General features: G+C 44.8%; 1 protein-coding gene across 2 annotated transcripts in view; it reads left to right on the top strand.

Moving 5' to 3' along the window:
- The window catches only part of TBC1D2B (TBC1 domain family member 2B), an 86,989-nt gene extending 71,820 nt beyond the window's left edge, over positions 1 to 15,169 (top strand). For both annotated transcript variants that reach the window (XM_039912268.1, XM_029065424.2), the window contains exons 11-13: positions 552 to 737; positions 2,485 to 2,606; positions 11,047 to 15,169. In XM_039912268.1, the coding sequence (XP_039768202.1) occupies positions 552 to 737; positions 2,485 to 2,606; positions 11,047 to 11,242 (504 nt within the window). In that variant the 3' untranslated portion in view covers positions 11,243 to 15,169. The remainder of the gene's footprint in view (positions 1 to 551; positions 738 to 2,484; positions 2,607 to 11,046) is intronic.
- The last annotated feature ends 1,440 nt before the right edge of the window (positions 15,170 to 16,609 follow it).

The following is a 16,609-nucleotide window of genomic DNA, read 5'->3' as shown; positions in this document are numbered from 1 at the left end:
CAAATTGTTACCAAAGCAGGAAAAGTGGGGTTCATAAACACTCGTAAAGACACATCGCAGTAGTGTGGGAAATTACAGTCTGGCTTTGGGAAGGCCGGGAACATCATTCATTCATACAATCATATTTACTGAACACTTATTGTGTGTAGAGCACTTTACTAAGCATTTGGGAGAGTACAACAATAAACAGACACATTCCTCGCCCACAAAAACCTTAGGTCAGCAAGCACCTCTGGGAAGGCTCCTTTTCAAAAGAGCCGGTCAAAGAACCCGCATTTGCGGGTTGGGGGAGACATCACAGCAGGAAAAGGCCCTGCACACAGCCACCATATCGTTAAGTAAAGGCCATGACTCCATTCAGACACAGCCACATATGAACAGCATTACCCTAAACATCGTGTCATTCCTCCTTAGAAGAAAAACCCCTAAAAACCCATGTATGTATGCACTCTAAATAGTACCCTATGAACACTGAAAGCCAAAAAACGTGATTTTCCAGGCGGACGAGCGTTGATATTGCTCACATCTCTCCCTGGTTTCTTTCCCTCGAGGTGGACCAACGAGTGTTCAAGGATCTCATGAGTGAAAAGCTGCCTCGGTTGCATGCCCACTTTGAGCAGTACAAAGTCGACTATACGCTCATCACCTTCAACTGGTTTCTGGTGGTATTCGTAGACAGCGTTGTCAGTGATATCCTCTTCAAAATATGGGACTCGTTTCTTTATGAGGGACCAAAGGTATGTTACCCAACTCTATTTTCAGGAAGTACGCAAGGTTCTTTGATATGGTGATGAACCCTTTGAATCGAACTGCCCTGGTATATGAAAATGCAGCTGAGTAAAATCAAGGAGCAGAGAAATAGCACAAAGTGTCATCTAGGTGTATTTTTGTAACAAGAATGATTGCTTCCCAGGATGGATGTCTGTGACCTTAGTCTCGTCAATTGGCCAACTAATAATAATAATAGTAGTATTTGCTAACAATCAGTTAATGGTATTTATTGAGCATTTACTACCTGCAGAGCCCTGTGCTGGGAAGAAAACAGTACAACAGAGTTAGCAGATATGTTCCCTTCCCACAACAAACTAGGAGGCAGGGACAGCTATTAATAAATATAAATTATATGAAATGTAAAGCAGCATGGCTTGGTGGCCTGGGAGTCAGAAAGTCATGGGTTCTAATTCCGGCTTTGCCGCGTGACTGCTGTGTGACCTTGGGCAAGTCACTTCACTTCTCAGGGCCTCAGTTACCTTATCTGTAAAATGGGGTTTAAGACTGTGAGGCCTATGTAGGACAAAGTCTGTGTCCCACCTGACTACCTTGTATCTACCCCAGTGCTTAGAACAGTGCTTGACACACAGTAAGCGCTTAACAAATAATAATTACGGTATTTGTTAAGCGTTTACTATGTGCAAAGCACTGTTCTAAGCATTGGGGTTAATACAAGGTAATCAGGTTGTCCCACGTGGGGCTCACAGTCTTGATCCCCATTTTACAGATGAGGTAACTGAGGCACAGAGAAGTTAAGTGACTTGCCCAAAGTCACACAGCTGATAAGTGGTGGAGCTGGGATTAGAACCCATGATCTCTGACTCCCAAGCCCGGGCTCTTTCCACTGAGCCAACAAATACCATTATTGAGAAGCAATGTGGCTTAGTGGCAAGAGCACGGGCTCAGAGTCAGAGGTCATAGGTTCTAATCCCGGCTCTGCCGCTTATCAGCTGTGTGACTTTGGGCAAATCACCTGAAACTTCTCTGTGCCTCAGTTACCTCATCTGTAAAATTGGGATTGAGTCTGGGAGCCCTCCATGGGACAACCTGATTACCTTGTATCTACCCCAGCGCTTAGAACGGTGCTTGGCACATAGTAAGCGCGTAACAGGTACCATCATTATTATATGGACACGAGAACTGTGAGGTTGAGGGTTGAGAGCTTATGGGCCAAGCACTGTATTAAGCCCTGGGTTAATCATCAGATCGAACCCAGCCTGTCCCACACAGCATGCAGAGTCGGAAGGGGAAGGAGAACAAATATTTAATCCCCATTTTACAGATGAGGAAATTGAGGCCCAGAGAAGTGTAGTAAATTGCCCAGGGTCACACATCAAACAGATGGCAGAAGTGGAATTAGAACCCAGTTCTCCTGACTCCCTGCCCTACTCCTTCCACTAGGCCACTGTAATCTTCCCAAGGAAGACCGGGATTTTCTCTGGGCCGTGTCAAGGGGAAGGACACTGAGAGGGAAATGACAGTGCGCCTTTAGACACTCAAAGCTGCCATTTTGAGATGAAGGCAAACTTCAGAATGGATGGCACCTGAGCTTTGGCCAGTCCAATTTGCCAGAGTACCAAAAGTTAGTCCCATTTTCCCTGGATTAGGCAGGGCTCATGGTCAAATCCCTGAACACTAGGGTTGGGAAAATGATCACAGAAATATAATGATGGGTGTTTAATGTTCACTGACATTTTATTTTCAACTTCACAGGTCATTTTCCGTTTTGCTCTAGCACTTTTTAAGTACAAGGAAGAGGAGATCTTGAAGCTCCAAGATTCAATGTCCATATTCAAGTATCTCCGCTACTTCACACGCACTATTCTCGACGCTCGGTAGGTGCTATTTTGATCACTTCGGAGATTCTGTCGAAATCCTGGCTAATGATTTCTAATCAGGAATGCAAACTCCATACGGCATCAGGGCTATTGGCTCCATGGGTTTGGCAACAAGGGAGCAAAGGTGCATTTCCACCTTTTGGTTCCAGCAACTGTAAAAAGGAAGTAGAAAATGTTAGTTCACCCTTCCTTTCCCTCCTGCCTCCGGGACCTCTCTACCTAGGTATCCCACCGGCTCCTCGAGCTCAGAATATCCAAAATTGAACTGCCCAGATCCTCTCTTCCAGGGAACTTTCCCATCACGGTCAACACAACCGCCATCCTCCCCGTCTCTCAGGCCACCGAACGCGTCACCGTTCCTGACTTCTCTCCCATTCAGTTCCCGTATTCCGTCCGTCACCGGATCGTGTCATTTCTTTACAACATCTCCAGAATCCAGCCCTTCCCTCTCACCCTCCAGTGTATCTACTCTCTTCTCCCACTGCATCCCAAATCTCGCTCTTTGTTCCTCTCAAACTAACCTTACTGCACCTCGTTTTAGCTTCTCCCAACACCGACCTCTTGTTCACGTCCTCATCATTCCTGGAACTTCACCCTGCTTCAGATAGTAATGATAGTGGTATTTGTTAAGCGCATACTCTGTGCCGAACACTGTCCCGCAGTTCTCCCCAGCTTCAGCTCTGCCTGATCTCATTGTTTTGTATCTACCCCATTGCTTAGTGCTGTGCTTGGTTAAGTGATTGGTACATAGAAAATACTTATTATTATTTGGAGCCCTTCTGAAATCACGTCATCTCCTGTAATCAAGTCAGTCAGTGGTATTTTTGACCACTCACTTTGTGAAGAGCACTATATTAAGCGCTTGGGAGAGTACAACAGAAAATAGTCGGTAGTCACAATCCCTCCCCACGAGGAGCTGACAGTCTAGAGGGGGTGACAGACATTAAAATAAATTCCTGATAGGGGAAATGGAGAGAATAAGGATATGTACATAAATGCTATCACGCTGGGTGTGGGGTGAAAATCAAGTGCCTCAGAGCTGCCTCATTGAGGCTTCCCCCCCATTATTTTACACAGGATCTGGACTTTGTCCAGTCTTGTATTCACCTGGCACATAGTGAGCCCTTAACAGATACCTTAAAAAATTCTAATCTCCCCAGTTCCTACCTACCATTTGAGCACTTCCATACCAACTACTTAAGCACTAACTCGTAATCACATCCCCTTTTCGCTCCTAACAGATACCTTAAAAAATTCTAATCTCCCCAGTTTTGAGTTCCTACCAACCATTTGAGCACTTCCATACCAACTACTTAAGCACTAACTCATAATCACATCCCCTTTTCGCTCCTAACAGATACCTTAAAAAATTCTAATCTCCCCAGTTTTGAGTTCCTACCTACCATTTGAGCACTTCCATACCAACTACTTAAGCACTAACTGATATTCATATCCCCATTTTCGCTCCTAACATTAATTCCTCTAAGTGCCTGTCTCCCCACTTAATTGTAAGCTCTGTGAGGGCAAGGATTGTATCTACGAATTCTGTGTTGTCCTACCACTGTGTTCTGCAGACAAGTGTGCCAAAAGTATTATGGTTGAATTGACTGATGTCGCTACCTTCACAAAGCACTAGGGCCAAATCAGGAGAGTCCTCCCTTCTCTGACCCCAGAGTCCTTGAGGATGAGGCGGAAGCCACTGCAGGGTCCCTGAGATCGGCCTCCATTTCCTGGAATCCATGATGGTATCTCCAACCTGGAGAAGTGAGGCGTAGATTGACGTCCTGGGGGACGGGGATGGAGGGGAGGGGCTTATGCTGTCATGGCAGTTCATTCAGTCTTATTAATAATGTTGGTATTTGTTAAGCGCTTACTATGTGCAGAGCATTGTTCTAAGCGCTGGGGTAGACACAGGGGAATCAGGTTGTCCCTCGTGGGGCTCACAGTCTTGATCCCCATTTTACAGATGAGGGAACTGAGGCACAGAGAAGTTAAGTGACTTGCCCACAGTCACTTGAGTGCTTACTGTGTGCAGAGCACCACACTAAGCAGTTGTCCAGTCACAGCCCCGACCTTATCCTCAGGAGCTCCAGACCGGAGGGAACTGTAGTATTTGTTAAGTGCTTTCTATGTGCCAGGCACTGTACTAAGCACTGGGGTAGTTGCAAGTTAATCGGGTTGGACGTAGTCCCTGCCCAACTTGGGGCTCACAGTCTTAATCCCCATTTTGCAGATGAGGAAACCGAGGCATAGAGAAGTGAAGTGACTTGCCCCAGGTCACACAGCAAATAGTGGAGCTACGGTTAGAACCCAGGTCCTTGTGACTCCCAGGCCCAGGCTCTATCCACTAGACCACGCCTCTCTGGCCCGCCTCCGGAGTTCAGCGAGAGCCAAGAAACTGACATAGCCGTGTCAACTCAACAGCAGGGATGTGGAGAACTCTTAGGTTCCTCTCCCTTCCCTTCTTGGTTTTCCCCCTTTCTCCCCACTATTAATAATGACGTTGGTATTTGTTAAGCGCTTACTATGTGCAGAGCACCGTTCTAAGCGCTGGGGTAGATACAGGGTCATCAGGTTGTTCCACATGAGGCTCACAGTTAATCCCCATTTTCCAGATGAGGTAACTGAGGCACAGAGAAGTGAAGCGACTTGCCCACAGTCACACAGCTGACAAGTGGCAGAGCCGGGAGTCGAACCCATGACCTCTGACTCCGAAGCCCAGGCTCTTTCCACTGAGCCACGCTCACCACCCCTGTAACCTCTCTCTCTCCCGATGGAGCCCAAATTCACCAGCATGTTCACAATCGATGTCTGATCCAGATATGTCGAGATACCCCGCTTTTGGAGGACCTTGAAATAAGGGATGGATTTGCAATTCTGATCCATATTGTTCTTCCGCCATCGTGACCTGTTGCTTACCAAATCACAATATCCAGTTTTAGTTTTGCACTTTATAGGCAGGAGTTAATCCTGAAACCCTGTAAGAGTATTTATTCCATGAAGCAGCGTGGCTCAGTGGAAAGAGCCTGGGCTTGGGTGTCAGAGGTCAAGGGTTCGAATCCCGGCTCTGCCACTTGTCAGCTGTGTGACTGTGGGCAAGTCACTTCACTTCTCTGTGCCTCAGTTACCTCATCTGTAAAATGGGGATTAAGACTGTGAGCCCCAAGTGGGACAACCTAATTAACCTGTATTTGCCCCAGCGCTTAGAACAGTGCTCTGCACATAGTAAACACTTAACAAATACCAACATTATTAAGCTGCGTGGCTCAGTGGAAAGAGCACGGGCTTGGGAGTCAGAGGTCATGGGTTCGAATCCCGACTCTGCCACTTGTCAGCTGTGTGACTGTGGGCAAGTCACTTAACTTCTCTGTGCCTCAGTTCCCTCATCAGTCAAATGGGGATTACAACTGTGAACCCCACGTGGGACAACCTGATCATCCTTCATCTCCCCCAGCGCTTAGAACAGTGCTCTGCACATAGTAAGCACTTAACAAATACGAACATTATTATTACTATGAAGCATAAAATCATTAGAAACAGAACAAACCCGAAGGGACAGTTTGTTCAAACCCCTGCATCCTGGAAGGACCATAGTTCAGGTTTACTACTTTGAGAGTTAAAGTAGCTCAGTTTCTCTTGCAGATGAGTTTTCCTCGCATCACTGTACGTATTTGGTTTTCTTCCAAGCCAGAGGACTTCCTACAGAAGGCCCGAGGCAGTCACAGAATGTTTGCGTATCCCCCTTAGGATGTACTGCAGTGCACACTTCGTTATTCTGACTACCAGATGTTTGCTAAATTACGCATTTAATGATAGAAATATAGGCAGGTCTGGGATCAGGGTGTTTCGGAGGTGGTTTTTTGGGGGGAAAAAACATTTGGAAACCAAACTTTCATCAGAACATGGCTGTTTAGCGCCACCGTGTGAACTCACATAGTAGCTGCCAAATGGAAATGAATTTACAAAGAACAGACCAAAAGAAGTCCCTCAGACTTCCAAGAAAATCGTTTTCCACCCTTTTTTTTAATATTGCACTTTAATTAAAACAAAGATTAAAAAGCACAGTCTGTAGCAAGGGACTGCCTGACACAAATAGCCACCACGGCATCAGCTTCAAGGTGGCCTCAAACATTTCAGTTAGCATCCCCGGCTTCCTGAGGTTGGCACACTTCCTGGGAGACCAGGGGCCGGTTTTTCCCTGTAAGACTCTCCCTGCCCCAGCCAGGGCCACCACGTGCCCACTTTCTCGACCCGTGCTAGCTGTGCACGGGAAGCAGCGTGGCCTAGTGGATAGAGCACGGGCCTGGGAGTGAGAAGGACCTGAGTTCTAATCCCGGCTCTGCTTGTGTGCTGTGTGACCTTGGGCAATTCACTTGAGTTGCCCGTGCCTCCGGTCCTTTATCTGTAAAATGGAGATTCAGAGCGTGAGCCTCATGTGGGACGGGGACTGTGTCCGGCCTGATCTGCTTGCATCACCCCAGCGCTTAGTACAGTGCCTGGCACGTACTAAACACTTAAATATTACAATTGTTATTATGATTATTATTATTGGCCCAGAAAGCTGGGGACCTCACTCAGCTCTTTGCCACAGGGTAGGGATCACCTCGACCAGCCCCGCTCCTCCAGTTCATCAGTCAATCAGTCGTATTTATTGAGCACTTACGGTGTGTAGAGTACTGCTAAGCGCTTGGGACAGCACAGTATGGCAGACACATTCCCTGCTCACAACAAGCTAACAACTGTTTGTCATGGAACCCCGGGGGATTGGCTGTCTAGACACTTGAGTTTTCTTCTCAGCCTACAACCCTACCATGTCCTTTGACCTCGCGTGAGATGCTTAGCCTCTCTGGGCATGTTTCTTTATTTGTCACTTGGAAGAGCCTTCGCTAGTAATCTGTTCTAAGATTCCAGATGAAAGGACATTATTATTTCTTTCTTTTTTTTTCTTTTTTTGTCATTTCCTGACTGGAAAATTCTTTGTTATAGGATTAGATGCATTCTCAAAGGAGTACATTTTCAGCAGAGTTTAGGATGAAGAAATATTCAAAGGAATCACCCTCTTAATTTATTCTCTCCTGTTAAAAGTTTGCCACCCTATAGAACAAAAAAGACAGCTGAGGTTTTCCATTTTGACAGATAGTATTTGGTTTTCCATTTAAGTGCAGGTCCCTGGGCTTTTGAAAGTACAGTAAAAGTCAGTAATCTCGAATCAGGCCGTCAGTGTTGACGTGGAATAAGTGATGCTTTATAGTGCCACTAGTTCATTCATTCAGTTGTATTTATTGAACACTTACTGTGTGCAGAGCACTGTACTAAGTGCTTGGGAGAGTACAATGCAACAATAAACAGACACATTCCCTGCCCACAATGAGCTTAGTTCATGGAACCGTAGTGAAAAATCCTTGACCGTTACAGTTTTAATATTGTGTTTGGGCCCCGTTTCGGGATATTCTATATGTTTTATCGATGAACAACTCTTGAGAGGTGTATGTAAGATTGTATTATCTGTAGTTTTACAATTTCAGAGTGTATGGCTGGTGTGGGAGGTCCACCACGTACAGGGCCACCTCGAAATAGGAGTAAGGGCCTGCCTGGGACAAGAGACCCTTGTGGGGATTGGTCAAAGAACATTAATCTTATCTTAAAACTCCTTCCCCAACTCCCCGAAGAACAAAACCCAAGTCAGATCCCCTTGCGCTCTCCTCCCTCTGCTCTCCACAGTTCCAGTTTCCTGCCTTTGGGTGTGGAGACCAGAAATATCCAGAGTCCTGGAAAGGCCAGGGAAGCAGAGGCAGTGTCAGTCTGGACAGATGGGGGATGTACGGAGGGAGGGGAGAGTTTAAAAAGCACAACTTGTACTCTTGAAAATTTTCCCTGGCTTACTCACCAGTAGACTACCACGACTTCCTGGAAAATGGTGCTCTTGACAGCTGCCCCCATTTGGGAATGGAGGGAGATGGGAATAGTCAGGCACTGAAGATTGAGGCCCACAACTGCCCCAGGCTTGCTCCCTTCCCCTCCGAGTGGTGGAGGTAAAGATCCCTTAGAGGTGGGGCTTGGGGCAAAGGCTCAGGATAAACCGAACTGCTTGGTATATTTCCTGAGGACTCGGCCCTTATCCCTGAGCCAAATCATCAGGACATGGCTGTTGCCGAAGAGTTGGCTAACGCTTCCTGGATCCAACTTTCGTTCTCTTCTTTCCCCCGCCCTCTTGAGTCTAACTCACTATCCTTACTATTCTTCACTCTCCACCTGCCAACTTTATTCCAATTTTGGCCTGTCAACTTTTGAACTCCACGGTAGGTTTATTTTTAATTGGCTTTGGAGGACACACGATGCATTTATATTCGAGTAATGGTATTTACGAAGCGCTTACCATCTGCAGGGCGCTGTACTAAGCGCTGGGAATAATACAGAGGTGGGAATTAGACATGGTCCCTGTCCCTGAGGGAGAGGGTGCTCACGATCTGTGATGCAGATACACAGATATTCATTCGTGTAGGCTTTCTGTAAAAGACCAACCTAGAGGCTTTTGATTTTCAGCTCCTTGTTATAGTCCACTTCCTGCTGTGGGTCCGTCAGAAAGAACGCTGCTTGTGGGAGTCAGGCAACCTGTTGTGGGAGTGCTAGCAATACTAGAGATTTCTGGCCAAAGAATCACCTAAGACCATCGGTCCCAAGTGGACAGACCAAACCTCTGACATTCTCACCAGCTGTCAATCCTAAAATCTCGGGATTGAGGCTGATTTGCCGCTCTCAACGAGAGACTCCATTAAGCTCTTTGAGGGCAGAGATCAAGTCTTTTACTTGTGTTTCCCTGCATTTCTACTATTTGCTCTGCACACAGTGGGTGCCGAGTAGCTACTGAGGCAGGTAAAATTGACAATATTTAACAGCTGTAAAAAAAAAAAGAATTGGTAAAAATCGATTTGAAGGTTTAGTTAATCATTGTCAAAGTGGCATATCTTCAGGCATTCCATCGTATTTATTGAGCGCTTACTATGTGCAGAGCACTGTACTAAGCACTTGGAATGTACAGTTTGACAAGAGACTCACAGTCTAAATAATAATAATAATAATGTTGGTATTTGTTAAGCGCTTACTATGTGCCGAGCACTGTTCTAAGCGCTGGGGTAAACATAGGGGAATCAGGTTGTCCCATGTGGGGCTCACAGTCTTAATCCCCATTTTACAGATGAGGGAACTGAGGCACAGAGAAGTTAAGTGACTTGCCCACAGTCACACAGCCGACAAGTGGCAGAGCTGGGATTCGAACTCATGAGCCCTGACTCCAAAGCCCGTGCTCTTTCCACTGAGCCACGCTGCTTCTCTCTGGGGGAGACAGACAACAAAACAGAACAAAACAAGTAATCTGGTGTAAATATCATCAAGATAAATAGTATCATAGATATATACACATCATTAATAAAATAGAGTAATATATACAAATATGCACAGTGCTGTGGGGAGGGAAAGGGGGAAGAGCAGAGGGTGGGAGAAGGGGGAATTGGGAGGGGAGGAGGAACAGAGGGAGAGGGAGGGCTCTTGAAATATCTTAATATCTATCTTAAAATAGTTCCTTGAATGGTGAGTGATGTGAAATAATCACAGGGAAGCAGCGTGGCATAATGGAAAGAACATGGGCCTGGGAGTCAGAGGACCTGAGTTCTAATCCCGTTTCTGCCAACTGCCTGATGTGTGAATTTGGACAAGTCTCTTCACTTCTCTATGCTTCAGTTTCCTCAACTGTAAAATGGGGGTTCGGTACCTTTTCTCCTTTCTGCTTAGTCTGAGCCCCATGTGGGACAGAGACTGTGTTCAACCTGATCAACTTGTGTTTGAATCCTGGCTCAGCCACTTGTCAGCTGTGTGACTGTGGGCAGGTCACTGAACTTCTCTGTGCCTCAGTTACCTCATCTGTAAAATGGGGATTAACTGTGAGCCCCACGGGGGAACAGCCTGATTACCCTGTATTGACCCCAGCGCTTAGAACAGTGCTCTGCACATAGCAAGCGCTTAACAAATACCAACATTATTATTATTCTCTCCCAGCTCTTAGAGGAGTGTTTGTCTCATAGTAAGCACTTAACCAATGCCATAAAAAAAACCTCTGCCCCTCCCCCCAAGATAACACATGAGACCGTATGTATATATATCTGCATCTATTCGTGCGTATTCTTTGCTTTGCGTGGCCTCAAGAACTTTTCCCTCGTGGTGGTTTTCTGGGGTTCCGTAATGCCAGAGCTACATTTGTTTGCCTTGACTTCCACGAATGCCTGTAAAATCAGTATCGCTTCAAACGGGCTAGGTTTCCAGGTTCCACACGCATGCTCCGACTTCTCAGATATAGAAGACTGGACGGCGCTGAATTAAACTGTAATTTGTCTGCTTGGATCCCTGACAGAGGTCACCCGCTGATTAACGTTTGTTCTTCCAGGAAGTTGATCAACATTTCCTTTGGAGACCTGAATCCTTTCCCACTGCGTCAGATAAGGAACCGGAGAACCTACCACCTAGAGAAAGTGCGTCTCGAGCTCACAGAACTCGAAGCCATTCGGGAGGACTTTCTGCGAGAACGAGAGACCAACCCCGACAAGAGAGACCTCATCAGTGATGACGAAGAGGACAATTGAGAGAATTCACAGACTTTTTTGTTTTTCTAGGCACTCTTATTTGTCCTGTTGTCATGACCAAAGCTTATCAAGAAGATTAAAGTCAAATATATTTCTATTTCTTTAAAAGCAGAATGTAAATGTATGTGTGGCATTTGGAAATATGCTGGACAGATTTCCAAAATAATTCAGCACTTTTAAATTTTCATTTTCTCATTAGAGCTATCTCGATTCTGTTTACAGCTGAGCTCGGTAGATCTTTTGTGGTTACCCTGTGGCTATGTGCATGAGCAAGCGAGGTTTTAAAGCTGTTTCGATCAGTGAATCGGTCAGCCGTCGAGAGGGATACTTTAAGGCCCAAGAGCAGTTGTGCTTGAAGCAAAGTTAGAAAATATCTCATCCTTGAAGAAAGAAAACCACCGACTTTGCTTGTCGTACCATATGCATTTTCAGAGTGACAACTTGAAAGTCATCTGGCACACTGATGTAATTTCAGCATTTACATTAAGAAAAAAAAAATCCAAGCTCTGCTTCTCTGTGGTCAAGTGATCATCTGGACCCAGCAGATGGTAAACTTGAAAATATTGGTCTCTCTAGAAAAACAAGGACTATATTATTCTATTTTTTCCCAAGCCCCATAATTAAAATTCAAACCCCTGCTCTTTGAACATTTTAAACGCAAGTCGTTTATCTCGTGTAACCTCTTTCATCTACTGGAAGATTTCCCTGAAATTTCATTTATTAATGTTTTCAGTATTATTTTGCTAGAACACCCCCAAACGTTGGACTTGCAAGTAACTTGCTGAGAAATCTGGAGGCTCCCTGAGGGAATCCCCATTGTATGGAGCCCAAATTTCATTTATTCTTTCAACATCAATTAATACTTACAAGTCAGACAAATTCTTCATAAATAACGGGGCTAGCCCCATTGGGATTACGGGCTCTGCGAGATTGAGAGTCTTAGGGTAAAATGAGGTGTGAGATGGGGGTTGTTCCAGTAAGGATCGACTTTTCATAGATCAGATTTGAAAAATTGGATCGAAACACTATTCAAGAACATTCTTCAGGTGATGTGGGGGCCAGGGGAGGGAGGTAGAGTTTGTAGTCGTGCTTTTGGCAGGACAAGGACCTTGTACTGTTTGAGAACCGTTTGGTTAATGCAAGCTGTACTTTTCAGGAAGAAAACAATTTCCCTGCTCAAGAGGTTGAACAGTTAGCCTTGCTGGGCAAATGGTGTGAAACCACATTTCCTCACTGGCCGTTGCTTTTAGCCTGGCAATTTCCAGTTTCTACTTCCAAGCCATTTCATTCCTCAGGGAATACAGATTGGACATTCCCTATTTCCATATCAGTCGTTTGTTCACGTGTCAGAGAGGTTGCCGCCCCTGGATTATACTAGTGGGGTGAATAGCTCTTACATTGGTTCCTGGTTAATTTCAGCATTTCCTTGTGAGAATGTGGAAAATGTAGGTTTTGAAACCAAAAGGGAAGTCGTAGATGGCTCGAGGGTCACCACGTCGCTGATGTCAGGACAGTAGATGGGGGTAAACAGTTGCCAGCTATGTGCTTTGTGAATTCAGCTTTCAGGGCCAACATGCTAAGGGCCGTTGAGGACGTGGCTATGAAATTTCAGTCCTGGTTGTTCAATGAAGATCAGAATGTGTCGGAAACCCCTATCTTTGAAGTTTTCTTTTATAATAGAAAATGCACTTAAGGTTTTTTTTTGTGGTGTTATAGCTGTATGCTGCATTGTTTCTGCAAATTATTGTTATGCCAAATCAGACCACAGTCCGACTTTAATGGCATTCTGAGAATATTCCTATCCAGTGGTCTAACTGGAGAAAAATGTAATTTTAAGTTACAAGTCCTCACACTAGCCAGAAAAATGCACCAGAAGATAATATGTATTCGTAGTGTCTACTAGACATTTAGAGACACTTGAGAAATGCAATTAGCAGAAGTATTATTGTTAATGGGCTTTTTTAAAGTCTCCATCTTTAGCCATACTACAGTTAAAGCAGTATTCGAAACAAATCGGAGCAGATGTATTTTCCACCACCTCTGATCTTAGGTGTCATTAATTCAGTGTTTCACTATGTTGAAAGAGCTGGTCTCTGTATTTTTATCCAGATCTATGATGCAGTAGCCGTATTCTGTTTCCAAGTGTTAAAATTATTCTGAATCAATTTTATAGTTTTCTTAACTAGCAGCTAGATTTGAGATCGAACTTTCTAAAAATCTAGAGTCATCACGCTTTTACATGCCGGGTTTTTTTAAGTTTAACCTTGCTATAATGAGCCTTCATCACAGCTGCAATCCAAGACATCATAAACGCTTGAGAACCTTCAGATAAATCAATCATGGTTTAACTCGAGAACGGCTTTCACAGAAGCCCCTCATCTCTGGCAAATCAGTTACAATTTCAGTGAGCTTGGGCCACAAGTCTCCTCATGTTCTGTGAGTTACACTGCAGGTGCTAGGCCAACTTTGATTTTGAAGTTTCTGTGTTTCCTATTGTTTTTTCATAAATACTGTATCAAAAATTTTATGTTGGGTTAAACTCGTTACCTATGTGTGTTTCAGATCATCTTGATAGAGCCATGTGCTGGGGAGAAATTTCCTAGCAACCATATAAATAGAGGCGGGACAGCGGAGGAGGCACAGAAATGAATTCGGGGTGTCCAGGCTTACCCTGATGGGCAGAAGTTTGCTTAAATCCCACCCGAAGAGATCAGAGCAGAGCAGCTTGAGGGAGAAAGGCCACTAAATGGCCCCTCTCTTCTTGGAGATAATTTCCTTTCCGGTAAAAGTTTGCCTTGCACGATACTGGGCAAAAGCTCTTTTGAGAACAAGGAATCGGGTTATGCTATGGGGTTAAGGAGCAGGAAGGACCTCCCCTTTTTTTTAAGGTGGCAATTAAGCAGGATCACCACTAGATGATGGCAAGCACAAATGGAGTGGGACCTGCAAGTGCTGGATTCTCTAGAGACCAAAAATGATTGCCCAGTGATGAACTTCCTAAGCAGCGAGGGAGAATTAACCATCGCCACCACCACTGCAATCAACAGGAGTTGTCCGAGTACTACACTGTCTTGGAAATTCTCCATAATCCCTGGGCAGAAACGGCAAACCCTTAAATGTATGGGGTGGTTGGTTTTTTTTAATGTATTAAGCACCTGTTTCATGTTTTTGTGTCACTACAGTTTGTGTTTTTATAGATTTTGATACGGATTTTTCTAGGTTATGTACGTTTATATGCACAGTACTATTTCTTATGCATGGTCCCCATTGTGTATGATATTTATGTAAACCGAACCACTAAATTACTCTTCTCCCATTTTCTTGGTCACCATTCACTTTATATATGTATGCATGGATCCAATTACACCAGGTAACTCTCTGGGTTACTTGCAGCAGAGCTGACAGCTGTTAGTCTAGAGAGGAAGTTTTTAGCCAGGACAGCTGGTACCAGATATTAGTATTAGCGTCTACTCTACTGGAAGAACCAGTACTGTAAGCAAGCATTACAGGTTAGTTTTCTTTTTATTAATGGTTTACCGTATTGTATAATGTCCCTTTTTAATACTTTTCTGTTCTTCGCATGTATCGAAACACCTGTTTGTGGTTAAGGAGCAGGAAGGACTTACAGTGGGCAGTGGCAAACTGTGTGAGAAATAACTCGATGGTGGTTTTGAAAAAGCAAAAAAACAAAAACCATTTTCTGTTTATAGTTGGGCTTCGGCATTCCTTGGGTCATGTAGAAATGAACGCGAGGCCCTTCCAAGCCGCGGAAGTGAGCACAGATGTTTTGAGTGAGGCTTTCCGAAAGGAGTGCCACGGATTCTGTTTTAAAGTCAAATCAAATCGGTTCATCTGCTAAATGGAGTACTTTACGAGACTCTTTGGAATTGTAATATTGAAGAAAAAATAAAATGTTAAATTGCTTAATGTTTGGATTCCTTCCTGCCCCTTGTATGCAGTTAAAATCACAGCTGTGGGAATGTGAATTTGCCAGGTGCTTTACTCTTGCCTCCATAAACCAGACACCCTGCATTCTGCTGGTCCTGAATTCCGAGATTAAACTTCTGTTTTTCTCACCCCATAAGGTACTCCGCCCAAACACTATGCATCTAAATTTTGAAATATGAAGTCCAGGCACAATTTACTGAAGTTGCCCAGAAGAAGATAGATCTTAGCGATTAATATTTCCAAAACCTTTCACTTTGGCAAACTTGGTAATGTGGACTGGGTTGCCCCTGGGGAAGGCGAGCAGATGATGAGGGCAGAAGAGAGAGGGAGAAGGAAGGTAAGCTCGTTGTGGGCAAGGAATGTGTCTGTTTATTGTTACATTGTACTCTCCCAAGGGCTTAGTACAGTGCTGTGCCCACTATTAAGCACTCAATAAATACAGATGAATGAATAGATGGATGGATGGGTGTCAGGGAATAATTGGGAGGAAGGAGGAGAGGGATGCCAGGGAAGGGTCTAGCCTGTTAAGGTCCTTGTGGGGAGGGTACGTGTCTGCCATCACTGTTGTATTCTGCCAACTGCTTAATACAGTGCTGTGCACACAGTAAGCATTTAAGAAATACCACTGATTGAGTCAAGGGGCCTGATGAAGTGGGGTGGTCAAGAAAACACTGACACAGAGGCTATAGAAAGCCAAAGGGAGGTATATGTTCCCAAAGCAGTGGGGTGCCACCCGCTTCACCTAGCCTTGGGTTCAGAGTGGAGTAAGAAGTGAGTGGGAGAGGCTTTTTTTTTTTTGCGTGGGAAGTGAAATAAAGCAGTCAATCACCTTGCCCCCATCCTACTTTATCTCGATGCCCTCCCACTTCAACCCAGCTCATACACTTTGCTCCTCTAATGCCAACCTTCTCACTATACCTCGATCTCATCTATCTTGCCGCTGACCTCTCGCCCACATCCTGCCCCCCTTCTTCATATCCAACAGATGATCATTCTCCACACCTTCAAAAACTTACTGAAAGGACATCTCTTCCAAGAGGCCTTCTCTGACTAAACCTTCATTTCCTCTTCTACCAGTCCCTTCTGCATCACCTTCGCCCTTGGATTTGCTCCCTTTGTTCACCCCTCCCTCAGCCCCACAGCACTTAAGTACGAATCTTTAGTTTATATAAATGTCGGTCTCGTCCTCTAGACTGTAAGCTTTGTGGGCAGAGAATGTCTCTGTTAATAATAATTGTGGTATTTGTTAACCGCTCACTATGTGGCAGGCACCATACACTTGGACAATTGCACTTGGGTCAATACAAGAAAATCGGGTTGGACGTAGTCCCTGTCCCATGTGGGACCCTCAGTCTCTCCCAAGCTCTTAGTACAGTGCTCTGTACGCAGTAATTGCTCAATGAATACAGTTGATTGCTT

This window comes from Ornithorhynchus anatinus, chromosome 5, assembly GCF_004115215.2.
Source record: "Ornithorhynchus anatinus isolate Pmale09 chromosome 5, mOrnAna1.pri.v4, whole genome shotgun sequence".
In the NCBI taxonomy this organism is placed as follows: domain Eukaryota; kingdom Metazoa; phylum Chordata; class Mammalia; order Monotremata; family Ornithorhynchidae; genus Ornithorhynchus; species Ornithorhynchus anatinus.
This window is presented reverse-complemented; position numbering and strand designations above follow the sequence as displayed.